General features: G+C 38.0%; 1 protein-coding gene across 1 annotated transcript in view; it reads left to right on the top strand.

Annotated features, from left to right (window-relative positions):
* RSBN1L (round spermatid basic protein 1 like) overlaps positions 1–19,054 on the top strand; it is a 41,590-nt gene extending 22,536 nt beyond the window's left edge. Inside the window, exons 3-8 of the mRNA XM_054399467.1 lie at positions 2,372–3,015; positions 13,021–13,158; positions 13,355–13,497; positions 15,000–15,167; positions 18,201–18,309; positions 18,398–19,054. Of these exons, the coding sequence (XP_054255442.1) occupies positions 2,372–3,015; positions 13,021–13,158; positions 13,355–13,497; positions 15,000–15,167; positions 18,201–18,309; positions 18,398–19,054 (1,859 nt within the window). The remainder of the gene's footprint in view (positions 1–2,371; positions 3,016–13,020; positions 13,159–13,354; positions 13,498–14,999; positions 15,168–18,200; positions 18,310–18,397) is intronic.
* Positions 19,055–27,603: the final 8,549 nt, after the last annotated feature.

Below are 27,603 nucleotides of genomic sequence, written 5' to 3'. Positions count from 1 at the left end.
TGCTTTAACCATAGAAGTTGTCTTTGTTGCCAGTTATGTTACTGCTGATTGTACCCTAGTGAATTTAAATTTCTACCCTTTCCTTGTTATGTGTAAAGTCCCAGATCTGAATGACCAGTCCCTCTGAAAATCTGAGCTCCACTTGGGAACAGTGAAGTGGGTTGACAGGTAACCCACGGTTCTTCTTGCCTCACCTTGCTACAGCATTTAATGCTAGAATTCCGTATTTTCTGTGTTCTAACTAATATTACATTTGTAAGCGTTTGACTTCTTTATGATATCCATCAGTATAGCAATGAATGTTCATGTTTAGAGTAAAACAAATTTTAAAATTGTAAATCAAAGGATATTTAAGAGTATGCAATACCTGTAGGCTCTTGGATGCTCTTCAGTTGATACTCCTGTAGTGAGGAAGAGGGGGGAAATGGTCTATTCTGCGGTCCATATTTTGAAATTTGGATTGAGATTTCTAGACCTGTGTTACAGAACTTCCCACTGTTATGGACAATTTCTTGGTTTTCATTTCTCCCTGGATGGAACTGATGCCATAGTGATACCATTGCAATATCCCAGAATGTGAACAGTAGTGGGGTTTTGTCAGGTGATGACACTTCACTCAAGTACCCTGGCACCATCAATGAAGTATTTTCAGGATTCCTCTAAGGTTTGAAGTAGTTGGTTGTATGTGTGTGTTTCTGCTCTCTTTGGTCTTTCCATGCCCACTAGATTTAACGATTTCAGTGGCAGAGGATGTTAACAAAGAAGCGGTGAATATTACATCTACCAAATGAAGCAGTCCTGTTGCAGAGGCCCAGGCTAGTTTTGCTAATGAAAGATGGAATTTTTGTGAGGATGGACACTGTGCCCTTTGGCAGTTGAACTCTGTTAGCTAAAAGTGAAATGGTCCTTGGAGAATGTGCTGTGTTAAATCTGATTTGGAGTGAAGGAAGTCTTTGTAGCTCTTAACTGTGTGGATTAAGTTAAGAAATCCTAGAGCCTGCTTCCTTGTTTAGGCTAAGAAAGAAATGAGTGACCTCAGGGCATTCCTTTCCTCCTCCTACAAGATGAGAAAAATAGAAGCTAGAGAGATAACTAGTGCTCCTGCCTCCACTTCAGAAATCCCAGAGGTATGCGGCTGCTATCACAAACCTCAAGAGGTTCAGAGGCAGGTGCCCTAATTGCTTGTTGTTCTTTCCAGTATCTGCACCTTCCATATCCAGACCTCTTAATTACCAGCTGGGAAGTGTGATTCTGTACAGCAACACTTGTGGTGGTGGTGTTTTCTTTTTTTCCGAAGGACTCTTGTGAATTATTTGGGCTGAGCATTGCAATCTGAGAATTACCTGCGTACAGCATATTGTCTAACAACTCCAGTGAATTTGAGATTACTTAAAAATTATGTATTTCATTGTAAGACTAAACTTCTCAACTTCTGTGTCTGAACTTTGAATTGCTTGTTATGAATATAATTTTGTGTTGTAATACGCAAAGTAATTTGATTTATCAAATTGTGAAGCAATTTCAAATTCTAGACTTCGGGGTAGTGTAGTGACAACGTTTGTTTGACTACTATGTTTATGACTTTCTGGAAAACCCCAAAAGCACTTGAGGGAACACTTTAAAACAAAGGAGAATATTAACCTTGCAAAACGCTTCAACACCTGATCTCCAAACCAGTGCTTTTCGGCTTTAGACCAGTACACTTTGTTTTCAGTTCAAATTTCATATTATAGAAACTTGAAGCTAGTTTTTGTTTTGTGAGGTTTTGATATTAGGTGGGTAGTTGGTTTCTTGGATTTTTTGTTTGTTTTTGTTTTGGGTGTTGTTTTCTTTAAATTACTGTTTTTAAAGTAGCGTAGGATAATTTTTTTAGGTGTTCTCATATGTGTTTCAACGAAGTTTATTTAGTTCTGGAAGAATAACTATGTAAAGCCACCTGACAAGGTAGGTTCTGGCAGTGGCATCCTGTGAACAGCTTGGTGATGACGGCTGATATTCACTGACCATTTTTAAACGCCTTGTTTGTCAGTGTTTGACAGCTGTCATAAAATGTCTGTGAACTTTCTGGTATAGTAATTGCTGATAACCAGTTAAAGAGTGTGATTAAGGATTGTGACTCATCAGGAAAGCAGCCTTGGGAATTTTTTTTTTTTCTGTGATTTATTCCTCCCAGCTTATTTGTCAGTCATAATATGAACACAGCCAAGTGTCTCTTACTACTTGGTTTCAGTAAGATATGCATTATTGACTCTTGGTAATGTTCTCTGGTTTTATGTGCCAAGATGAGGCCTTTGGTAACTTCAAATCCTCATCTTTAATATGAATTTAGTATATGAAGGTACTTAAGGATGTTTTTTTCCCCTCTCAACAGGTGGGAAGGAGAAACCAAAAACCAATGCAGAAGAGCTACAGATTAAAAAAGTTAAGAAGAAAAAGAAAAAGAAACATAAAGAGAATGAGAAGAGGAAGCGTCCAAAAATGTACAGCAAATCCATTCAGACCATCTGCTCAGGATTGGTTTCTGATATTGAGGATCAGGAAGCCAAAGGCATCATAGATGATCATCTTAAGGATTTCAATGGGAAAAATATGGATCCCAAGAAGGACTGTGAGTCCAAGATACCTGAGAACAGTGAGTTTCCATTTGTCTCGTTAAAGGAGCCACGGGTTCAAAATAAACTCAAAAGGTTGGACACATTGGAGTTCAAACAGCTGATTCATATTGAGCACCAGCCTAACGGAGGTGCATCAGTTATCCATGCCTACAGTAATGAACTCTCCCACTTATCTCCTGTGGAGATGGAGAGATTTGCAGAAGAGTTTGTGGGTCTGGTTTTTAGTGAAAATGAAAACTGTGCAGCTTACTATGTAATGGGTATTGTTCATGGGGCAGCTACCTATTTACCTGACTTTTTAGACTACTTTTCGTTTAATTTTCCCAATTCACCAGTGAAAATGGAGATTTTGGGAAAGAAAGATATAGAGACAACGACTATGTCAAATTTTCATGCTCAGGTAAGAGGTCATACATTTTACTTTCTAAAGTCATATAATGGTTTCGAACAACTGTGAATGGGTTTTTTAGAATACTATTGCTACTACCTGTGCTGTGTGGATGATGGAGAAGACTAGAAACTAGGGAATTCTTTAAAAAATAAGTTGTGCAGTATTAAAGATAAGGAGCCTAAATGAGACACAGAGTTGGATTTTATGGAGGAGAGGACATGTTTGTATGCATGTGTACATCTGTCGATTTCTTTGGATTTGTTTCTGTAGCTGAACCTTAACTGAGTTTTGGAGGGTTTAAATGCTTTAGCTGCAGATGTCTGGGTTCTGTAGATTATCTGTATGAGCTTCTTGATAAAACTGAAATGCTTTAATACACTGAAACTTGTGTAGGGCACAGTTAATTAGTTGTTTTTGTAGTTAGTCTTCTAAATCCATCCTTAAAGGAGAACACCATCCTGGTTTAAGGTAGCTACCACCTTGGTCCTTACCCTTTTGTGTTTCTGCCAGTTAGTTGTATTCCTTTGAAGGTTGTTTAGTTATGTGGCAAAATGGCAGGCAGCTTTTGAGTCTCTTTTCTTCTTTTTATTTTCTTGAAAAAGATTACTATATACTCTGTGAAAAATAGCTACTGATTAACCAACCCCTCTGCCATTTGTTACCTTGCTGTAATAGGAATGTTGCTGTTTAATTATTTGTTTTACATCTTTTCAGGAAAAAACAATTCAAACCTTAAATTGCTGCCTTGATAATAAGTGTTATGTAAAGCCTGTGTAGATATTCTGAAAGAATTTATGAAGAAACTTAATCCTGTTTTTCATTATAGCATTTTCAGCTCACAATTGCTTGTTTAATACCCTATTTGTGAATTTAGGTCTTGTATGGAACATCTTTCAATGATTTTTATTCTTCACATTTTAGGCAGTTGTGGAGAGTTCAAGTGTAAGTTATGCTGTCATCTTTCTCATCAAAAACATTTTTTTTTTTTTTGACTACATAGAAATATTTGCATGGCACACTGTTGTATTTAGGGACAGATTTCAAGTGTGTGTTACCCACAAAAATATGCAGTACTGAAGTGTTGATGCAAGAGCACTTTTGCAGTGTTGGTTAAGAAAACATCCACTGCCATGGATTATTCTGTAAAATACACTTGTGCTTATTTATTGATTTCCCCTTCCCTCCCAGTATTTAAACAGAGTCTTTACTTCAGTAGTAAAAAAATCACACCACATGCTAAGGGCAGCTACCCAAAGCTGCTCTCTTAGGTAATTTTGTATTAAAAAAAAAAAAAAAAAAGCTGTATCAGTCCTTGTAAGTATGTTCTTTAAGTCCAGCTTCATGTCTTGGGCAGTATTAATGTAAGTATGGCCATGTGCTAGTATCTGCCCTAAAGAAATAATTAAGAACAGCACAATTTTTTGTTGTTGTTTAAAATAATGGAATTATATATAGTGAAAGGACAGATTAATTTGCTATTCCAATGAGATCATTGGTATCTGTAGTTAAAGCAGTCCTGTGGTCATATGGGTTGACGTTATGGTTTCCCATTTTTCTGTAAGTGGAGGAGGAACAGAGAGAATGTAGCAGGTGAAAGAAGCCGAATTCTGTTGTTAGTTCATTCAGCTGGTCAGCTTCGTAGTCTGTCTTCTAACCTGTGTTTTACTCGCCTGCAGATTTAGTTCTAGTGTCTTCTCATCCTCTGTTTTCTTTGGGTTTTGGTTAATTTTGTCACTTAGCAGAGTTTGGTTGCTTGACAGAAAATACTGTGGAGGGTGTAGTATGTATAAATTAGAAATAACGTGTGCAGGCGTATATCAGGCTTACTCATATAGTCTTCTGCACAGCATCACTGTTTCCTGGAAGACTTAAGTCAGTGTCTTGGTTGCTTAGCTATTGATTCTGTTTTTCCTTACCATGTTGTTACTTTTTTTTTGCCTTGCTGTGGCAGCTTACTTTGTCTTGCTCAGGTGATCTGTTACAGTGGAAAGGTTTTGTTAGCTTACTGTTGTCTGTTCTGACTGGGCCCAATGTCAAAGATGTCTAGGAAGGAGTATGAAAGTTTAGTAATGAGTGATGCAGTGTCAGAGGGTTCATCCTCCAGCATATGGCAGGACCTTTTTCGAATTGGAGAGCTGTGAATTTTTGTGATTTTTAACCTTCAAATGGTTTTGTGTGTGTTTTTAAATTTCTGATTCATTATTATTGGTTACTACTTTTTCAGCTTTCTGCCTCTCCCTTCCTTTATAAAAGGTATTAAATGACTGCATAACATTACATTTTGTGCAGATCGATAATGTTCTCCTGTCTCGTTGAGTTCTTTGTGAATCTCTTAAAGGTATGCTAATATGCTGTTGCAGTATATTTCCATGAAATTCAAAATGTAGTTTTGTGTTCCTACATTGCAAAAGCTCTGTGCTGCTGTATTCCCTGTTGTCTGAGCTGCCTCAGCAATGCCTAGCAGTTGTATAGTCCTGAGTGAGAGGTGAGTCATTTTCTGACATCTTAAGTAGGAAATTGGTTCTATCTAAGGCTGCTTTGAGCGTGTCTCACCCTTCTTTAGCCTTAAGAAACTTGGGTATTGCTTTGCTAATTTTAACTCAAATACCGAAATGAAGTTCACTTCAGTACATGAGATTCTTTGGTTGTTTTTGTGACTCATTGTAGCACATCATCAGTCTGATAAATGTAAGTATTTAAAAAGGTCTGAAAAGTATATTGAAACAAAACAAAAGGTCTGAAATAAGCCTGAAATGGAAAGCATTACAGTGTTTTATCAGTGTTGTTTTATATATTTCTGAACTTGATTCTTTGATTACTACTCAATAATTTCCAACCTCTGTTTTGTGAAAGATGAGGGGGTTTTGGTTTTAAATTATGCATATATTCACTGAATTCTGTGCTAAGAGGCAGATTCCACAGTAGATTCTGTTGTTCAGGTCAAAACTGTTGGAGTCCTCCTAGGTCTGCATCTGCAAAAGTCTTCATCTCTTAAGTAATTTACATAGTATTCACAATTGTAGCATTGCAAATGCTTCCCGATGTGTCTGTGTCAGACAGAGGCAATGCAGTTTGACGTGTTAGGAGATTTAGAAGTGGGCTTGTGAGAATAGTTAGAGCAGGCACAGGAAGGAGGATTTTCTTTTGGAGCTGGTTCTGTCTCGACAGAATTGGGGGAGAGAGGAATGAGAGTTTTTTGTCACTCAGTGTGGGCCTGTGCTTAATTCTTAAATTTTTGTTTGGTTAGAGGAGCAGCTTTGTTGCTATGAACTGTCTGTAAGGCTCAGTCAGACTGTTTCTATGATTTGGCCTGCTGGAATTCATATGGGTATCTTTGTAATCCGTAAGTCACTCTTTCAGGTGGTGGAAAACTGTTCTCTGGAGGTACATTCCAGGGCTCCGTCATCTGTGTGGATGGCAACAGCTGCATCAGTTACCTGATAGCTGTGAATCTTAACTTGTCAGAAAGATTTTGAGGAATGTAAATAATCAGCTTTTGCCACCTACTTGCAGCTTACATCACTTCAGTTAAGCTATTTAGTGCCATTGAGGCAAATGCCTCTTGTATTTTGCACCCATTACTGTGTCCTTGGCTGGAAAAGTATAAAGTTTTCATGCCTTGCTGAAACCCTGAAGTGCACACTTCGTGTTTAGCTACAACAGTGCTTAATGGACTGATTTTACTGTGCTTCAGTTGTATCCCAGAAGAGACTTCTTAGTACAGGTGAAGTAAAATGCTGAGTAATACCCAGCAATTCCTTGTGGTTCAAGACAAGATTGACTTACTTTTATTGCTATATCTGACAAATTATTGACTGATGTGTTTGCTGGATCTAGTTTGTTCCACACATCCTAAAGGAACCTGGTGGAAAATGTTTTTTGGTGTGCGTTTGGTTGGTTGGTTGGTGTTTGTTTGGGTTTTTTCTCCCCCTTGTTTGTCCTTTTAATTCTAATCCTTCTGCCAGTTCTTTTATTCTGATTATGAGTGGACGAGGCAAACAGTCTATGCTTTTCTTAGAATGTTCTCTGTATTTGAAGACTGCATAACAGCTCATTTTTTTTTTTCCCTTCCTAGATTAAGTAATGGGCATTATTTTGGTCTACCATTCTATGTTTTATCCTTCTTGGTCTTACTTCTTTCCTCTTATGCTCTCTTCAGTCATCCTTGTTTTAAAAACAAATACAGAACTGAGTATCGAGTATCTGCATGGTGTATTGTTGTCGAGGAGTACAAGAGATTGCTTCAAGTGTGTTGCAAATTATTGCTCTTTGTTACCTATTCCTCCTTTTTTCAGAGCAGTTTTTTAATATGTTGTGGCAGCAGCTCCTGCTGAGGAGTCACTCCTCTTTCTGTCTTTATGCAGTTAATTATATATAGCTGAGTGCAGTGATTTGCTTTTGTTCGAATTGAGTTGTATCTGCTGTATTTAGATCCCTTCTCCAGTTTATCGAAGACCTTTCTGATCTGTTCCTGTAGTAAGTTTGCAGCTTTGTGTAGCGTGTAGGTTTTATAAGCATACCTTGTGTCCAAAGGAGAGATTCCCATGGCATGTGACAGAGTTGGCCATTTCATGTTGGGAGTTGTATGAACACAGACAAATGCATAGTGCCCACCATCTGCTGTCACTAGGTGACATTTGGGTAGCAGTTTGAGAACGTTATGCAAATGTTGAAGTGTGTATTGGTGCTCTGAAAAAAGCCTATCCTGGTATAGAATGAAAGATTGGTTTGACATGTTCACATTTATTAGCTTTTGCCATATTAAAGTTTCTAGGTGGTTAAGACTGGAGTATTTGTCTTAAAAACACCTTAAAAATAACTTTTTTTCCTAGAAATTGAAACTAGACTAAAGTGAGCGTGTTCAGTTTCAGGAAAGTCACTTGTGTTTTACACTGCACAGGAGGCAGTTGAACAATTTGTCAGAGCGAACCCAGCATCTGTAGCAGCTGATAGAGAATGTCCTTGCAGCTTTCTAAACCAGCTGCATGTTCTTTTGACAAGCTGTGATGATTCTCAAACCGGTGAGCTGGGTGGTTTTGTTAATCCAGCAGCAAATTTAACTTATTACTGAGTAATAATATTAGTTTATTGTCCGAGAGGTAGCTGGAGTATGAGTGTGAGGCTACACAATCAGACCCATTCCACTCCAGAAGGCAGTTTACATCTTCAGAGAAATTTTTTTTCTTTTTTTTTGCTTTTTCTGCAGTCTGAAGTAACTTATTCCATGTTGCCTACATTAACCGTGAGAGTCAGACACTGGATATTCAAGTAGTATAAAGAACAATAGAAGAATTGTAGAGGGAGAAACGGAGTAGTAATGATAGTTCATGTTTGTGTTGTGATTTTCATCTGAGTGGTTGTCCTTACTTAAAATTCTGGATGTGGAGCTTTTCATTGCAATTCTTTTTCAGCCCCTTTTAATATTCTCTTTGTTGTCCTCCTTGATTAGATCTTAAAAGTTTATCTTTTGCAGAAAGATTTTTGCTGTTTACTCCTTTTCTCATTTGTGAAGTCCTGCTTGAAGATATTTGTTCCTCTAGTGTCTGAGGGGAATTGCTGGAAACATGCATGTGGTTTTTTTTTCCAAAGAAAGTCTGAAATAGTTGGTTAGTGTTTCATTTTCTTATAATGAAAGATTTGCACCATGTTTGTTTCCATATGTTACTGTTTTTAAAAAGAGTCTTTACTGATTGACTGCTTCACTGTTTCTCTGCCACTGCAGTTCAGAATAATAGATCATTTTGCATTATTTGAAGGTTTCAGCTGCACGATGAAACATGATTATCAGAGTACGGTGGTGAAAAGACATTGATGGAACCTATACCATAGTAAAATCTTGGGAATACATTTCCAGAAGCTTCCAGTAGGGAGATGGTGTCTATGTTCAAATTAAAGTTTTAGTGATACTGGGCCATCTTTGAGTAATTTTGGAACTGTTGAAGCATCTTATTCTGATACCAAAAAGTCTGACTTGAGAAAAAAAATGCTATGAAATAACACTTGGCTTAAAAGTAGAAAGTAGCCAAGTAGATTTACAAGTATTTTTAAACTTGGAGCAATTCTGATTAATATTTGTTCAGTGCGATTTTGATGCTTCAGGATTGGTTACCATTTCGAACTGACTATCTACATAAGCATTTAAGGATTGAAAAAAGTGGGCAAGGAACAGAAAAGCTTTTGTGCACCGAATTATGCTACATTGCCTCTTCATGACTAGAGTTTTAGAGGAGTAACAGTGAACATGAAGCTGGATATTTTCAGTTCTAAGATGCATTCATGTGAGTGAATTGCTTATGCTCTTGTGTAATGAAACCCACTGTTCGTTCTGATCACCAAGCATATTTTTGTGGTGATTGAATGTTTTTGTTGGTCTTTGGTGGGGTATTTTTGTGGGTTTCTTGAAATTATATTCAGTGGGTTTGAAGTTTTTGTTTTTGTTCTGTGAGGGCTGCTTTTCCAGACTACCTGGTTTTAAAACTGAAAGAAATGTAAACCTTTAAAATTCTTGCAGGAAAATGTTGGGATTTCAACTGGGAAAACAAACAAAACCAAGCAACAAAAATCCCACAAACAAACAAAACCCAACCCCGAAACAACCCCAAACCAACAAACAAAAAACCACCACCAAAAAAAACCCCAAACCCAAACAAACCAACACCCAACCCAACCTCCCTCTTCCCTCCCCCCACCCCCCAAACCAAGCCAAAACCCCACTATGCATTATTTTAATCTCTTGAAATGCTTTTTTTCTGGAATGTTCCTTGCAGTTCATACCTTTTTCAAACAGAAAATGGAAACATCTTTAACATAAGCGACTAAAATGTTCCATATTTGTGGGATGATAATGGTCAAATATGTTTTTGTTAGTATTTTGTGTATATACATATCCAGACTTGTGTGTGTGTGTGTATGTATATATTCAGACTTGGTGTTTAGATTCTTTTAGACAATAATATATTTGTTTTAGCTTTTTAGAATGCCTTAGTTAAAACTGAGCAAGTTACACAAAAATGTCATTTCATGCCATACTAGTCACAGAAGCAGATAATTCTAAAATTTTAGTAATTTTGAATTCAGTGGTCGTTTTACTGTCATAATTTTCCATTACCTTGGTGGAAGAGAATGACAGTCTCTTTTTGTGTGTTTTAGGTGACATACTTGAAATGTAAGCTACTTGAGAAGAAAGAGGTTAGGCTGTGTTGCATTGATTCAGTTATATATCCCATTGATTACGTGTTAGAAAAACTATCACCGATGCCCCCTTTGATTCTGGATTTAGATTGTTAGCTCTTTATTTGAGCACATTTGTAACATTCTAAAAGCATACCCACACAGTAAACTGTAAAATTACATTTGGGAAGATTACCTGATGAAGGGCGTGTAATACTTGATTTGTGATCAGTGTGTGGTTTTCTGTATAGAATTTGGTGAAGTACTGGTTTTGGTACGTTAGCATTGTGTTTGTGAGCTCAGAAATATAGAGGATCTTTTACTTTATATGGACAAAGCAAATAAAGGATCTTGACAGTAAAAAAGAAAATACTGCCATTACCTAATGTGTAATAGATCTTTTTTGTTGCTTTTAAAAGAATTCATTCTGGTTTTGGCCAAGCATGCGTGGAAGGTTTTTTTTAGTGTCTTCACACTATTACATAGTAGGAGTCCAGTTTCGGAGTGAGGATAAACTGAATTTGTTTGCTAGCTAGTTTTTACTTTTATGTCTGACCTCACCTTTTAATATAATTGTTCACTACTTCTTTAGCCTAATCTAAGATAGTGTCATTTAAATAGCAACCCCTGATCTGGGTCTGGAACTTAGGATGCTGCAACCCAGTCCATGGAAGAAATGAGATGAGAGTTGCTTTCCACTGGTGACAGCTGCCTCCTCTTCAAGATTCTCTTGTTCTTTCTGGCTAGGGCTTAGCCTTTATGGCCTGCGTCTTTACCTAATTCTTACTTGCTTTATTTTCTGAAATGAATAAATTATCCAGGTAATTTGTGGATTAAAATCAGATCAATTCTCTAAACTGGCTCCCTGTCTATCATCAGAAGACCCAATGCTAGCATAGGAAAGAAGGAAAATAATGCAGATCTTTCCTCTTTCTCCACCAGTGTGGATTTATTTTGTTTATACTGGGTCTGATTGGGTTAGAGTAAATTTTCTTCATAGCAGCCTTTTATGGGTCTGTGTTTTGCATTTGTGACTAAGACTGTTGATAACACACTAGTGTGTTGACTGTTGCTGAGCAGCACTTGCATAGTGTCAGTGCTTTCTCATTTTCCCCATTTTGGACCCTCTGGTGAGTCGAGTGGGGTGGGTAAGAAGTTGAAAGGGCTGGGACAGGTGACCCAAACTGACTGCAGGGATAACTTTGTGCTCAGCAATAAAAAAAACACTGAGGGGTCTGGGGTGTGTGAGTGTTGGTCTGAAAGGTAGCTATTGCTTGGAGACTGGCTGGACAGCCATTCCTTGGTGGAGGTAGTGAGTGGTGAAAAACACCATTTGGTGTGTTTTCGCTCATTAAACTATCTTTACTTGCACCCATGCATTTGCTTGCTTTTCCTCTTCTCTCCCATGGCTCTTACTGTTGGCAGTGAGTGAGCAAGGTACCATAAGTCATTGTTAGTTCAATTGTTAGACATTTCATTCTTTGTATTTGCAATTATATGACCTGATCATGGTCCCAGAAGAAATTGTTCATCATGTGTAACTCTGATGTTATCTTAGCATTTCTTGTTGTTCCTATTTCACCTCTTCTAAGTTGTGTTTTGGAAAGGAATTTGTTCTATCTGGTGAACGAGAGGAACGTAATTCATCAGGAGAAAGAGTGAATTGGGATGAACAAATAATGTTTAGAGAAGTTGAGTTGGTCTTTCAGTTTTAGCTTTCAGTGACATGATCTTTTTGGAAATGTAGGAAGTGTTTCTTAATTGATCCACCTTAAGGATTATGTTGCACCTAAACACTCTGTCAAATCTAAACCTCACCTGGCACAAATCAAGGCCATTTCTTATTCTATCACTTGTTACTTGGGAGAATGGTATTGGTAGCAGAAGGAAGCAGGGGTTGTGGCTGAAAGCAGCAGCTTAACATCCTGGCCTGGAATGATGGAATACTAAGCTTCTTGTGCCCATGGAAGAAGCATACTTTTGCATGTTAGGTTTATCAGTAAACTGTGAGTAACAGATTTATAATTATCTCTGCCTTCAGACAGTAGTTTTAGGATACTTTAGAATCCAATAAGCCAGTAATGACAAGTGAGCTTCCTGTCCTTGTCATCTCTCATCTATTAATACCACAGTCTTTCAGCCTGAGATTTGGAAGTTTAAGGGGAAAGTGATCCTCATCAATCTTATGCCTAAGTATTTTGTTGTTCTAACATGACAAATCAGATTATTGAAGAAAGAATCTTACCTTGAACTTGAACAGGAAAACATTGTTATGTGATTTTGACTGCTACAGTCCTTAAAGTTTTAAGGGAGCACAAGATGTGTTAGCACAGCAAAAATGGAGTAACTCATGCTCTCTAAGAGCCCTCTCTTCACTGTGATCATTAGTTCCAGTCAGTGTACTAACACAAAGGCCACACTGCAGAGGATGATTAACAGAGGAAATGTTTGAGAGTTTAATTAGTTGTAACTTAGTGTTCTGCCTGATTTTTACAGGAAAAGGTATAAACTAAACTAGACTTGAGTGATCCAGGTAAGAAACCTTATTTACTAGTTACTGAGCAGAACATAAATAGTTTTTCACAGTTACTACTTTGGAATGGTGTTTTCTTGAAAGGCAATGAATATCTACTCAAACTTCTTTTCAGACTAAACATAAATGAAATACAAGTTGTCAAGTGTCTCTTAACAAGAACTTCTGTCTTTAGTGATAAGTTCATAATAATTGACTTCGTAGTAATCTTAAGGATGCCGAAACCTTAGGACTAATAGTAATCACAAAACAAGCACAGAGGTGAAAGATGTTTAATTAGTATAACTTTTGCTGTCGTATTCTACTTGTAGGTAAAAAGAACATACTCTCATGGTACGTATAGAGCTGGCCCAATGAGACAGATCAGCCTGGTTGGAGCAGTTGATGAGGAAGTGGGGGATTACTTCCCTGAATTCCTTGATATGTTGGAAGAATCACCCTTCTTAAAAGTAAGGACAGAAGGGAATGGGTTGGGAGAAGGGAGATGATATGCTCTTTAGTACTATTACAGTGAAGTGAGAGTACATGATATTTGTATAGATAACTGGGTGGCGTGATAAATGTTTTCATTGTGACAGAGAAAGGCTGCTTTTAAAAAGCTTTTAAAGTACCTCACTTAAAACTTGTGCCTTGTATTTCCCCTAGTGTACACTGCCATGGGGGACACTTTCTAGTTTAAAATTAGAGAGTCGTAAAGACAGTGATGATGGCCCTATTATGTGGGTACGGCCAGGAGAACAGATGATCCCTGTGGCTGACATGCCAAAGTCACCTTTCAAAAGGAAGAGGTATGTTGAATTTTTTGCTAGATAAATACCTGGTTAGTTTTTTTTCCCCTACAAATTCATTTTATCTCAAACCTTTGACTGGTTGTTATTATATCTTAGTAAAAAAATTTCTGTACATCTTCATTCCAAAATATACTTTGAAGTTGTTTTGTAAGGATGTGTATTTGTTTATTTAGTTATTTAAAATGATATACCAGGTAGCCAAGTAAGTCCCTGTTAGACCTCTAGTAGGAATCTAAGATGAAAACTGTGGGGAAATGTGAACAGACATACAACTGCTGATGTTTTTTGCCAGGAGACTGGAATTAATACCCCTATTCTTAAATGTAAGCGAATGTTTAAAGACCCCAAGAGACAAGAGCTTCTCTTTGATCTAAAAGCGAACACTTCCAACATTAAATGACATAAGTACCAGCTTAAGAGTAGTGATGTTCTCTGCAGAACTGGAATATTGTCATGAGAAACTTAAGTCTGGAGTTCTTGTTAAAAATTCAAACATAAAAGGGAGCATACAAGAAGTGGAATCAAGGTCAGGTGCCTCAGGAGGAGTATGGAGACACAGCCCAATCATGAAGGGGATGCAGCTGAAGCCAAAGACCATCTGGAGTTGAATTTTACAAGGGATGTGAAGATCAACAAGGATTTCTGCAAGTGTATGGACAGCAGTAAAAGAAACATAAGGGACAATATAAGGTGTCTGCTGAATGGGATGAACAACGTGGAGACAAAGGACACAGAAAAAGCCAACATACTCAATATTTCCTTTGCCCTTTACTGTTGAGATTGAGTTTCAGGAATGCCAGGTGCTGGAGACAGCAGGAATTTTTGCAGCAATGGCTACTTGACTTCAGGGGAGAAGAATCAGGTTAAGGAACACATTACATGTAACAGATTAGAAGACATAAACTCATGGGACTTGATGTGATAGAATTATAGAACTATTTTGGTTGGAAGAGACTTTTAGGATCGCGAAGTCCAAATGTTAATCTAGCACTGCCGTGGCTCCCCTAAACCATGTCACTAAACATCACACCTCCAGGGATGGTGACTCAACCACTTCCTTGGGTAGCCTATTCCAACACTTGTCAACCTTTTTGGTGAAGAAATTTTTCCTAATGTCACATCTGAGCTTCCCCTGGCACAACGAAAGGCTGTTTTCGTCTGCTGTTTTCGTCTGTCATGTCACTTGTTATTTGGGCTTTACTGTCTGGGTTTGTGGGTGGAGACTGCAGATAAGGCTGCTCACTCATGGTCTTTCAGTGCACTCAGGGCCCTGATGATGTGTTTTTTTGCTTGGTTGGGTTAAAAAAAAAATTTATTGTGTAGATGTTCTGATTTTTGGCATAGCTGAGTACATTTTTTTATCTGTCCTAAGTGTTGCTTCATTTCTCATTTGACTGTCTGTTCACAATCAAGGGAGAAAAGAACTATTGGCTGTGATGGTGGAAATCAGGTAATAAGGAATTAAAAAATGAATCACTAATACTGTTTTTCTTCCACAGAACTACCAATGAAATAAAAAACTTGCAGTACCTACCTCGAACCAGTGAACCCCGTGAAATGCTATTTGAAGACCGGACACGAGCCCATGCAGATCACATAGGACAAGGTTTTGAACGACAGACTACAGCTGCTGTGGGAGTATTGAAGGCTGTGCACTGTGGAGAGTGGTATGTGTTGATTGACTTACTCATCTAGGTGTCCGAGAAAGATTTGCCTGGATTTCCATGTATAATTGGTTGAAGGAGCACAGACTAGCTTAATGTAGCATTAGATCTTTAATGAAGACTTAGTAGATACTGGCCTTTTTTTTTTTTTTTTTTTTTTTTTGCCTCTGTGCACTAGATGTTTGTCCTCTGTTTTTTCTTTTTTGTTGAAAGTAGAAAGGTGTCTTGCGAGTTTCTTTCTCAGAGGTGCACATGAAGACTTTATGGAAATTCTTTGTGTTGTCTGGAGCTGAGCAGAAGTTTTCTGCTTTTGTTTCAGAGCTGTGGCTGTTCTAGCCCTTATTTATTTATGGTGGATCACTTAGGAAGAATCCTGCTGTGCAATAGTCCTTGATGTCTGTCTTTGGAATTCCCATATGAGATGCAGGGAATGAATGTGTCTCATTAGAAGCTGGTCACTTTTAGCCAAATAAAAAAACTCATAGTCATATGGACTTCCTAGTCCAGATTCAAGAAGCATTTGTCAAGATATTCTGGCCTTGACTTGATAGAATGATCTTAGTTTGTAGACTAAACATTGGAACCACATTTTGCTCTTTATGTATGTCTAGAAACAAGAAGAGTGAATTCCCCGTGGATGAACGGATGCAAATTTATGTTACAGTGCATGAGTTCATTGAGATAGGAAACAGACTAATTGCTGATGGGGAAGTACTAGAACATTTAGAACATTAGATGGGGAAGTACTAGAACATTAATGTGTTTGTGTGTTGGGCTTTGAGGTTTTGCAGTTTATTTCTTCTTCAGGTTCATCATAGCTGAAGCCTTAAACTTTCTGCTTGCTCTGGTTGTGAGAAGATGGGCCGAATTAAGACTGAGCAGTGGTAGCATGGCTAGAGCTGATCCACTGATCTGATTATTTTAAATTTTAGTTTGCACATATGGGAGAGACTTAGCTTTGTCAATGAAAATAAAAAAAAACAGCAGTCAAACGCAACTCCACCCCCAAGACTTTATGCCTCAGGTCAGAAATATTTATGGTAAAACCTGTAGTCTTGAATCTGTTTTGAAAAGTTACAGCAAAAAGAGTCCAACCTTTTGAATAATGAGGTTAAGGAAGAAAATGTTGCAAAAACAGTTCTAGCAGTGTTTTAGTAGGAACTGAAATTGATTTTCTGAAGTAATTTTATAGTATTGTTTGTATTTAATATCTTTTGGAGCATCTAAATTGAACTATTCTGCTACTATTTTGCATGGGATGCACACACACAGTACTCTCTAAACTGGATTTTACAAAATAAAATCTTGGGAGTTGTGTGATGTATCAAATCTGCCAATGCAAAGTTAAAAATAACCTGGCAATCTTCATGCATGCAAAAGAAACGTCATGTTTTGTGGTAGGATTGCAGCATAGAGCTGGGAATGAGATGTTGCATGTATACAGAATGTGAAAAGGCATTATTAAAATACATCATTAACTCTTTTTCCTGTATAAAATGTCTGAGTAGATGCTGTGAAAGCATTTTCTTTGAAGCTTTTAGTATGCAAATATTCTTTGTGCTTATTTTAATTCTTAACTTCATTTACAAACATTAACTCCAGATGCAGGCACATCTTTTAAAAAAATAAAACCCACACCTGCATTACAGGCAGTGGATCAATGTAGCTAATATACATGCCTTTTTTAGTGTTTCTCTAAGCTTTTTGCTTTCAATGTTTAAATACTATTTAGGAGTATTTAGACCAAAATGTAGAGAGACATCTTAATCTTCATAAAATTAAAAGTAAAATATGTAGTCTGAGAATTCTCCATAGCATACTTACAGTAGTTGATCTGGTGGGTTTTAGGTTTTATTGATGGTTTTGCAGGTTTGTTTGTTTGTTTTTTCCCTCTGAAAAGAGCCTCAAACTGGTTATTGTTTGCTTTATTGAGGTCATGACCTAAAAAAAATCAAAATGTTTTGAGGGTTTAAAAAGACAAACTCTATATCATTGCCTGCTTCTTAGAACATTAGTAGCACCACACACACAGACATAAGATTTATTACAATCTTGCTTTTAATAGAGGGCTTGAACATCCATTAAATAAATTCTGAAATATGTCAAACAGTTTTGCTGTATCAGCTCCTCCCTGGATCCTAGTAAATCTTAACTTGTCACCCTGGTTGAGAGACTAGAGTCTGATAAATTTTCCTTGCAAAGCCATCGCAGTGTGGGCTATATCCCATAGTAAAAAAATCTTCATATTGCCTCATTGTAAAAGTCTTTGGAAATCCAAACATCCCTCAAAACCAAACACATGGAGCTTGGTTTTATATTTGCATTGGAGAACTGAGTTTGGCTTTTAGATCAGGAAGTGGTAAAGGGTTGTAATTGGTTTTGCCTTTTGTTAGCTATTTCTAGATGGTGTCTCTAGAAGAATTACATAAATGGTGTGTCTTTCTTTGGGGGAGATGTGGGACAAGAGGTAAATTCTAACGGTTTAGAGAGCTACAGAAGATCTAAATCCATTCAGTGAGCACAAATCAGGGGATGTTTTGTGGAGGATGCCAGTATTTGCTGCTTGCTAGCGTTATGACAGCTTAATGTAGATTCAGCTTTACTCCTAACTCTGAACAGGGTGTTGTAGGCAAAGATACAAAGGGATGTATGCCAGGAGTCACAATGCTGCATGCCTTGAGATAGCTAGTGGTCATATTGTGTTGAGTGGTGACAGTAAGCCCAGTGTATCAGGGACATCCAACTTTCAGCATCGAGGCAGACAGAGGTCAATTAAAAATAGTGAGCTATATTGGCTTTTTTTTTTTTTTGCTTTTACTACCACTTGTGAAGAAATTCATTTAATCAGTTTAATGAGACTGTGTTTGAGAATTAGCCATTTTAGTCAACCTTTTTTCTTCAAAATGTAGGTTATGCGAGAATTGCTTTGTTGGGGTTTTTTTATCACTTGCTTTTCCTTGCTTGCAGATTTTGTTTCTTGTTCTCTGTAGCATGTTAGTTTCAGCCCTTGACACTGCAACTCTTACGGTTCTGCAGGTCTGAGCAGCCTCGTATAACCAAAGATGTAATTTGTTTTCATGCTGGAGACTTCTTAGAGGTGGTTCAGCGAATGCAATTAGATTTGCATGAGCCTCCGCTCTCTCAGGTAAGCATAAGATGAAGTGTTGTTCAGGTGCCCTCTGCGTCCAACATCAGTTTTCACCTCTGATTTTTTTTTTTCTTTCCCCCCTCAGTGTGTCCAGTGGGTTGATGATGCAAAACTCAACCAGCTGCGAAGGGAAGGCATTCGTTATGCTAGAATTCAGTTATTCGATAATGACATATATTTTATCCCAAGGAATGTTGTGCACCAGTTCAAAACAGTCTCAGCTGTGTGCAGTTTGGCTTGGCATATCCGCCTCAAGCTCTATCATGCAGAGGAAGAACTTTCTCAAAATACAAGTACTGTTGAAACAGAGACCTCTGCAGACCCTAAGTCTTCGGTTATTGGACTTCAGACTGACAGCAGAATATATACGGTGAACAAAAATACCTCCGAAGACACCAAATTTTCAGATGCTCTGCAGACAAAGCATCTGCAGCAGGAGCTTGTGCTGATAAAACATGAACCTATTGCATCTCACAGAGTGAAAGAAGAACCCATGAATGTTGATCTTGCTGAAAAACCAGTGGCACCTGATGATGTTGGGGGCCAGAATGTTCAGACTAGGTTGGATCCTGTTGAGTTGACGGCATTTAAGTTGGAAATGAATTCTAAATTTGAAGCTGGCAACAAGGACTTGCAAGGCAAGTTATGCTCTGGAGGTCACATACACCCAGATGACACAAGACAACATAGCTCATCATATCCAAAACTGCATGGACAAAGAGAGGATGATTTTTTGTGTTAAATTTGTGTTAAATTTGTATATGTGGTTTTAAATTCCTTTTTAAACTTAATGATGTAATAATGTAAAGATTCATGAATTCTGTGAGGCAGGCTTGTGACTTGCCTCCACATCTGTTACAGAAAATAGTTATGTAGCTTTGTAACATTCCTCAGTGCCTGTCCATAACTGTGAAGTATCAAAGCACTTAGGGCCAGATGCACTGTAAACACTGCAGGTTTAACATAAAGAAGTCTTTAAAGAATTTTGAGTTGTAGGTTTTAGAGTAGAGCTGACATTTAACATATATATTTTTTGTAAGATGAGCCAGAATTCTTTTTGACAATTCCAGGCTTTTCCATAGAGCTTATTTATACCAATTTTTTCATTTAAAATGTGTCAGCACTGTAGTGTAAATATCTTTTTAAAAAAAAAATCTTTTTAGTGTGATTTATACTGAAGTGTGAGCCGCTTAATAAAGGTTCATAATAACAGATTGGTTTTATTTTTGGGTCTGCAAATAGTAATTCAGTTTAACTTCCTCTTTAAATGGTTATGTTCATACCTGCACTAACGCATAGGATGCCCTTACGCCATAGTGGGGTGAGGAGCTGTAGCAAACTGAGGGAGAGCTGAGGCATTCTTAGTAAATTGAGATCAGTCAGAATGCAAAATCAGCCCTTCCTTCACAGATTCCTTCCAGTTGCTCATTAAAGGCACTCCCCAAACTACTCCTTTCGGATGTTACTGGGGGAACAGAGACAAACCTTTCACTGTTGTGGAAGACAGTTGGACACCTTCTGGTCTCCAGGAACATTACCGGTAATTGAGTGCATCTCTCTAAATGAGCTGGTGCAAAGAAGCAAACTCTATGTTCACCTCTTGCCCTTGCTCAAGCCACAGTTAAGACAATTCCATTTCACATTAAAAAAACAACAGCAAGCAAACAACAAATACCCCCCCAAACAACGAACCACTTGCCTCAACTTAAATCAGTGATCTGACTAAAACTAAAGAATATTTAAATGGTTACTTACCAAGCTAGAAAGGCCTCAAATTAAGTAGCGACCTGCAATTCAGGAGGCACATTTGGATTTGAATTGCTCCCTGTGCTGGCAGTGCCGAGCAATAAAGATTCTTGTCAATGTGTTTTGTAGGAATATTCCTGATGAGTCCCAGTCTGGAAGCCAGTGTTGTTTCATTAATAAAAGAACAGCAGTGTCCAAGGTAACTGTTCTCCTCTCTCCCTACCTGTGGAACACTTGACTTCTATTAAAGAGAGTTCTGAGGGAAGAGGATTTCAAGGCTAGCTAGCATCTGGTGTGGTAACAGCAAAACCTCTGTCATTTAACTTACTTAATTCTTTGTGTAACATATTGCTGTAAAGTTCAAACACATCTGAATGATAGTTTTCCCCCCACCCCCCCGCCAGTAGCTACAATAGCAGTAAACTGTCCTACAGCCTGTTCTTCAACTAAGTGTGTAAAATGTAAGATTCTAGGCCTATGTTTATTTCCAAAGCCCTCTGTAGCTCTGATTTGTTGGTGGGTCAGGTTTCAAAAATTTTTTTCAAAATGATTTTTCCCAATAGCTTTCTGAAAGTTGTGCATCTTCATGCACCCAGTTTATAACACTGGTGCACTTAGTGATCACTTTGGCTTCCCTTGTAGCAATAGAACAATGTGATTTTCAGGTGATGTCTAATTCAACCACCTAAGACCCTTTTGTTTCAAATATATTTTGCTTTTAGGCTGTTAAAATTCAAAATGTTATTATATACTTATGCCTGGCACTAAAATCAGTCATTTAACAAATTACTGCCCCAATGTGATCAAATCTAAATTAGGTCTGTCAAGGAATTATTAGTTAAATCAGTATTTCAGTTGCTAAATGTTACCTTTGTATAGCCATAGTTACGTATTAGAAAAGCAATAGAAACATGAATCTCTTGGATCTGGCTAATATGTCCTTAAGTGTCACTACTATTTTCTTTATTGCTGGCTAAGAGATTACTACCAGTTCTGCAGCCTCAGGGATCTTGCTTTCCCCTTATGCCATGACCAAATGATTCATGTGACATGATAAGTTATCACTCTAGCAGATTCTGATTTGAAAAATTAACTGGTTCATTTAAGAGTTTGAGCCTTCCTGATACTAGAAATGTGGTCTCAGCTGCACCAAGCACACAGCTTTCAAATTGGGTTAGCAGAAGGCTTTAGTTAATCAAACCCAGCTTTAGGAGGTACTGCTTTTTGGTTAACAAAATATCAAGTTTAAAAACCCCAGACAAACCCTTGGGTGTTGGTGATCCCAATGCTTACCATTCACTTTGGTTCAAATATTTATATTTTCATTTTTGAACTGTGTCAGTTTTTAGTATAGTGTGGACGTTCCCCTTGACAGCAAATAGCTTTCTGTATCACAGGCTCTGTCTGGGCTGAAAAAAAGAAATTGAAACCCTGATTTTCCATTTAAGAGCAGAACTGTTTCCTTTTGAAGACCTGCTAAGTGGTCTTGGCTGATACAGCCTCAAACTTTTGCTCAGGTATGTCTTAGTTCTGAAATTTTATTTCTAAACTGCCTACAGCTTCATTCCTTTTATTTCCTCCCCCCCCCTCTTTGCTTAAATGAATTAAAGAGATTTTTAAAAAGAGGCAGATATTTTGCAATGTTTTTGCATCCTATATTTTTTATTTTTGTGACAGATTAGATTCTCAGTTGTATACAGAACTTGCAGGCAAAACATGACCAATCCCAGGATTACCAATGACTGTGGGAAGTCCCTTGGTGTGCAAAGGTGTGAGCAGTCTGGGCTGACTGGCAAGAGTAGCATATGCTACTTATTTTGCTTAAAAAAAAAAAAAGTAAAGCAAAAAAAAAAAGGGTTTTGTCCCTTTCCTGTGGTGTATTCCTTTTTATGTAGTTGCTCTCTAAGAGGGAAGTATCTTTTCTGAGTATTTCAACTCCCAAATTGTCCATCAGTCTGACAAAGGTCTTGCTTTGGTTTCCAGTGCTCCTATGCTATGACCGTTCTTCCTACCGCATACAACTTCATATTCAGACTTCTGCTTCAGCAATAAATCTGTCATGCCTTCTGAGGTACTCAAACTAGTCTTTGCTTATTGCTTCCCCCTCTCCCCAGATTTCAGTTGTGTATAAATATTTCTGTTACTTCAGGCTGAAATTTCCAGTGTTGTAGATGTCTCCCTTGGCCCTTGTTCCTCTGCGGATTGGATAAATCTGCTGAAGGCCTGTAGCCTGTACTGCAATGGTATCGACATCTGTGCATTTGCAGTGGTGTGCTGCTTAATGACATGATGTGCAGAAGTGTAGACTTGTTTTCCTAGATATTGGTACCATAGTTGTGGGTAGCAAAGAATTGCATTGTTACTGTCACTACCAAGAGCTTTCAGGGTGATAGTTACTCTCTTTTTATTTTGTTTTTTAAATTACTGGATCTTTGCATTTCACTGGCAACTGACTTCATGTGTTACATACAAGTGTTACTCAGTGTTGTCATCTCCCAGCCCTCCAAATGCCTGCAAACTGACTCTGAAACAGCATTTTCGTTACAGGTACTGCTGGCATGCAGATTTCCCTTCCTTGTTACTATAGTGAATATCTTAGTACTTCTTTAACTGAAATACTAGTTCTATCTAGTATTAGAAATAAAGTATTATTTTGGAGGGTGATGATTTAAGTATTCATCTGTGAAAGAATTCCTTGGTAATAAATAAAATTGATTTTTAAGCAGATGTGCACACTAAGTAAATTGGCATTACAAATGATGTAGGAAATGGAAATAATGACATGAAATAATAGAGTGCTGTGAAACAGATCTGAAAGTTACAAGTCTGGAGAATTTGAGTGAGTCTTCCAATAAACATAGGACTGGTATTCACTGATCAAAATGATTGTGTTCTAATAGCTGCATGTGAATAAGGATGCTGAATTGATTGAAATAAATCCATGTTTTCTCCATGCTCATTGGCAAAATAAACTGTTGTGAGACAGACTACCACCTGACCCCATGGGGTGAAAAGTGTGCTAATTCTGATCAAGAGCGAACTCTACAGGCTGCTCAGAGGTAACTTGATTAATTTTTCTCATGGTCAGATATGTAGAGAACCTTGTCTTTGGACAGAGCAGTGCCTGTGGCCTTGCTGTGGGTGTAAATGGCAAGGAAGAGTTTTGCCTGCTCTGTGCTGTGAATGATGCTGCTTGAGAGTGTTTGCCTGTGTTCAACTGATGCTTTAGTACTTGCTTAACTGGATGAGATGTGCTGTTAAAAGCTGTGTAATGAGCAATACTGAGATTTTGTACAGATCCCACTGACTTTGCAGCATACATGGGGAAACTTGGGAAACTTGGATTCCCTTCAGTCACTTAATTAATTTTTCTTGGAAATGCACATTGTTTTGTGTTCTGTTCAGGAGCAGTCATTAACTTCACAATATCTAGGTCACTGCTTCTATTAGATTGTCAGGGATACTGACTTAGACAATTTAGTGTATTATACTCTAACCACTCTTTTTCTCTGTGTGATGATGCTAATATTTCCTCTGCTGCAGAGCTGTGCTGTAGTTGAGTGCTGGCTAAATATTGATCTTCTCATGTTCGGGTCATACTGAATAGATGAGCCTACTAGTGAGGGCATTAGTCCTAAATGATCCTTTCATATTTGATGTACAGTTATAATAATCTGATACAAACTAATTAAAACAGCAGTTTAAACATCTGTTTTTATCAAGTTTGACTTTTCAATAATTATTTTGATACTACATTAAGTTTACTAATTAATTTCCATTCTACTTGAATCAAAAAGCAATGCTTGTAAAGCTTTAAGGACTGTGTTTTTATGGCAGTTTGTTTTTATCTGGTTTTATTGAGACAAAATAGGGCAGTTATTAGAGAAAGCTAGTAGAGAAGGCTGAAGACAGAAGTCATGAGAATTAGAGCTGTGTGTGTAAAACCGAAGTAACGTAAAGCAAAACTGCTGAAGCTACATCCAGAGCATGCAGTAACACTTAGGTACTTGTCTAAGCAATGTAGTTGAGAGCTTTTGATAATCTCAGAAATTACATTTTTAGACTAACATCTTTTAGCAGTGACTTTACAAACTGGAACATTGAGATAAAACCTAACTCAAGTGAACCAAGCTTGGGTTCTCCTTTCTTCCCTGTTTTATGCTCTTAACACTATTGTCATGTGCTGTATGAAGACTCGCCTTTCATTTATGCTGTTTTGTTAGAAAAGGCAGATTGAAGGGCATAGTGTTACTGAGCTGTAGATTTTTCTGCTCTTCATCCAACTTCAGTACAAGCACAAAATGTTAATATTGAATAGGTACTCCAGTGATCCAACTGCATATTGCCTGTAGTCCACAGAGCCTGCTGCTTTCCAGCAGCAAGTTGGTACCCAGGCCTGTTCAGTAGCTATGTCAAAACCTTTACAACAGTTAAGGTACAATTAAAAGTTACAAACACTCCTTTTCCAGCCCATATAGCTATTTTTACCTCAATCTTAACTTTTTTTTTTTAATATGTGTATATATATATACACAAAACAAAAGCAAAAACAAACAAAAAAACACCAGAAAAAGTGTGCTGTTCCATGATAGTATTATGTATATTTGAGGATGCAGTTACTCAGGAGCTTAATTACTGAACAGCAATGTTATTTGTTCCCAAAACAGTGGTGGTAAAGTAGGTAACACCTCATGTTGTTATAAATCTGAGTGTCTGGGAGTCTCATGAATTTCACACTGATATCTTTGTGTCACTTGATTTTTTTAAACTGGGAAAATGTGAAAATGTCCATGAGGTTACTTGAAGGTTTTGTTTCTGTGGTACTCTGCATGTATGTCAGAAAACAGCACAGCTTTCCTCTCTTAGATCAGTTTGTAACTTAGTGCTGTGCTAGCTAATTGTTAGATCTTGTCCCCCATGCCTAGCAGTGCATTTGTGTTCTTGGAGCATTTGGGTTCAAGTTTTTGAAGGTGGATATGGATATGACACAACTGTGTTTGTCAAGTATATAAAAACAAAACAAAAAACCCCAATCAACCAAACAAAAAAACCCCAGGAAAGTGTCTGCAAATTTTAACTGGTGATAACTCAGTAAGAGCAGGATGAATAGGTGATTTGAAAGTCTAGTTTCATGACCTTTCATATGTGCATTGACTATTTGTTTTTTAGTCAGACAAGATGCCTATAGTGCACGCTGAAGAATGATTTGAAATGAATGCTATAGAAATGTATCTCCATATATAAAATGTACCAATGGATACATTATTTGCTTAGTGAAAAGATCATAATTACACCATAACTACTTCGGGTTTCATGCCAGAACAGCAAGACAAAGTTCTACCCTCTGTGTCCCTCATCAGATGCCACAGGTGACTGATAACGTGTTCAGTATGCTGGGGACTTGGGTCCTCATTTCCTTTTGCCCACTTCTTGCAAATCAGTACGAGCCATCAGCTGCCCCTTGTGCCTGCCAACATCAAGTCTGCTTTTCACTCGTTTTGCTCTATTTGATGGAGATCAGTCCATGACTTTGAGAACTATAAGGAAAACTCACTCAATGTCAAAGTTGTGAGCAGTGCCTTTGAGAGCAGGGTGGAGGTATTCCTGCAAGGACTGCTGGCAAGGTCACAGTGGGCCACAGTGTACTTTGTATCATAAAACCTTTTGAAATTCTGACAATGCAAAAGAGCGAGGCTGTGCCTACAAAGATGTCAGCATGATTTAGGTCAGTTCCATTTGACACAAAGTACTGAGTCAGACGGGATACTCCTTTTACCCAAGTGTATCTAGGAACTTGCAGAGTTCAGTACAAAGTTGGCACATGGCTGTGTCCTAAAAAAGCAAATCAATTAGTCTGTAACTTCTGTAGGACACCAGAAAGGTCTGCTCCAGCTTTCAAAATAATTCATTTATTTAAAGGTTTGTAAGCCTTTTTAAAAGAAAATTAAAAAAGGGGGGAGAGGCCAAAGCCACAACCCAAACACTGAAATTGTTGATCTTTTTCTATTGATTTAGAGGCAGCAGTTCAGAGGAGATCTGGAACAGCTGTGTTTGATTCTAGTTAATTAGAGATGCCAAACTTTCAGACAATTGTTACACCTATAGAAGGGGCTTATTAAGGGGGCAGTCACGATTTGTGGCCCATCTTACTAATAATATACCAAGTACTAAGGAGGCTAGTTCCTGTTTTTTCATCACTTATTAAGTTAGAGCTGTTAACTTCAGCAGCTTGACTGAGGAAAGCTGCTCTGCTCTCCTGAGCACTATGGGGTGGTTTGGCATTGTGTGGACAAGGTCTTTGTGCTTTTTATTGTGTGAGATCAGATGGGAGAAGACTCTGGGTACTCAATTTTGTCCTTGGGGTGTCATAACATACCCAACAGAGATGAGTGAGTGTATAAATACTTATATTTGTCTTGTCTGAGGTGCTTAAATGCTTCTTAAGCCTTTGCATTACTATTTCAGTAGTTCATAAAAGCTTGCCTTAATTGGAGGTAGGCCTTTGAGGATGGTGGAGCACTGGAACAGGCTGCCCAGAGAGGTGGTGGAGTCTCCATCTCTGGAGTCATTCAAAACCTTCTTGGACTCTGTCCTGTGCAGCCTGCTCAAGGTGAACCTGCTCTGCAAAAGGGGTTGTACTAGATGATCTCCAGAGATCCTTTCCAACCCGTGTGAATTTGTGAATACTCCTCCTCCATCAAATTTTAAAGCATCCAATAAAAGTTTAATGTGAGGCTGAGTTTTCCTGCCATGGGACATACCTGGAATATTGATTACGTTCTAGAAAGCTCAGGGACCCTAATTTCCATTTGACAGAACTTAGGGACTGCTTAAGAGACCTAAATGTGCTGTAGGCTTATGAGGCGTATACTCCATACCTTGTTTGTGGGTTTTGTGTAGGGTTTTTTTTTTTGTTTGCTTATTAAGGTTTTGATACTGTTTTTTGGTTGTAGTTTTTTGGTTGTGGTGTTTTTTTTTTTTTTTTTTCTTTTGGTGGGGTTTTTTGTGTCTTTTGGCCATTCCTTGATGTTGTCAAGACAGTCAGCCACTCTGAAGCAAACCTGACATAGTCTTCCCAAAGATCATTTGTGACCTCATGTTGTGAATTTGGATCTATCACCTCAGGCTGGAACAGGCTTTTTATTTAGCTAAAGCTCTGCCAGCAGTCTCTGCCAGGATCATGTCCAGGTATTTATGCCCATGTCTGTGTGCCTGAAGCTTTAGGATTTGCTGTTTAGGAAAATTCTTTTTTTATAAACGTACAATTGAATGGACATAATGGAAATTTGGTGAGACACTTTGCTCTTGTCACCTCCTGTCACCTTAGGCTGTTTTTCCTGGGCTCTTTTCATTCATGTACCTAGGCACTGCAAATGGATCACTCTTCAGCATGCATGTTAATGATGCTGCAGGCAACTTTTACATTTGAATTGGGTGTTGTTACAGTTCCTGGAGAAGCACCGTGAGTTCACAAGCTGTGCTTGTGGTTCCAGCTCTCCCCAGAAGTCCATTCACTACATCTGGGTGTAAATTACTGCTGGGGAG

The sequence above is a fragment of the Indicator indicator genome, chromosome 3 (assembly GCF_027791375.1).
Source record: "Indicator indicator isolate 239-I01 chromosome 3, UM_Iind_1.1, whole genome shotgun sequence".
In the NCBI taxonomy this organism is placed as follows: domain Eukaryota; kingdom Metazoa; phylum Chordata; class Aves; order Piciformes; family Indicatoridae; genus Indicator; species Indicator indicator.
The sequence above is the reverse complement of the archived record's forward strand: the minus strand, read 5'-3'. Positions and strand labels throughout refer to the sequence as shown.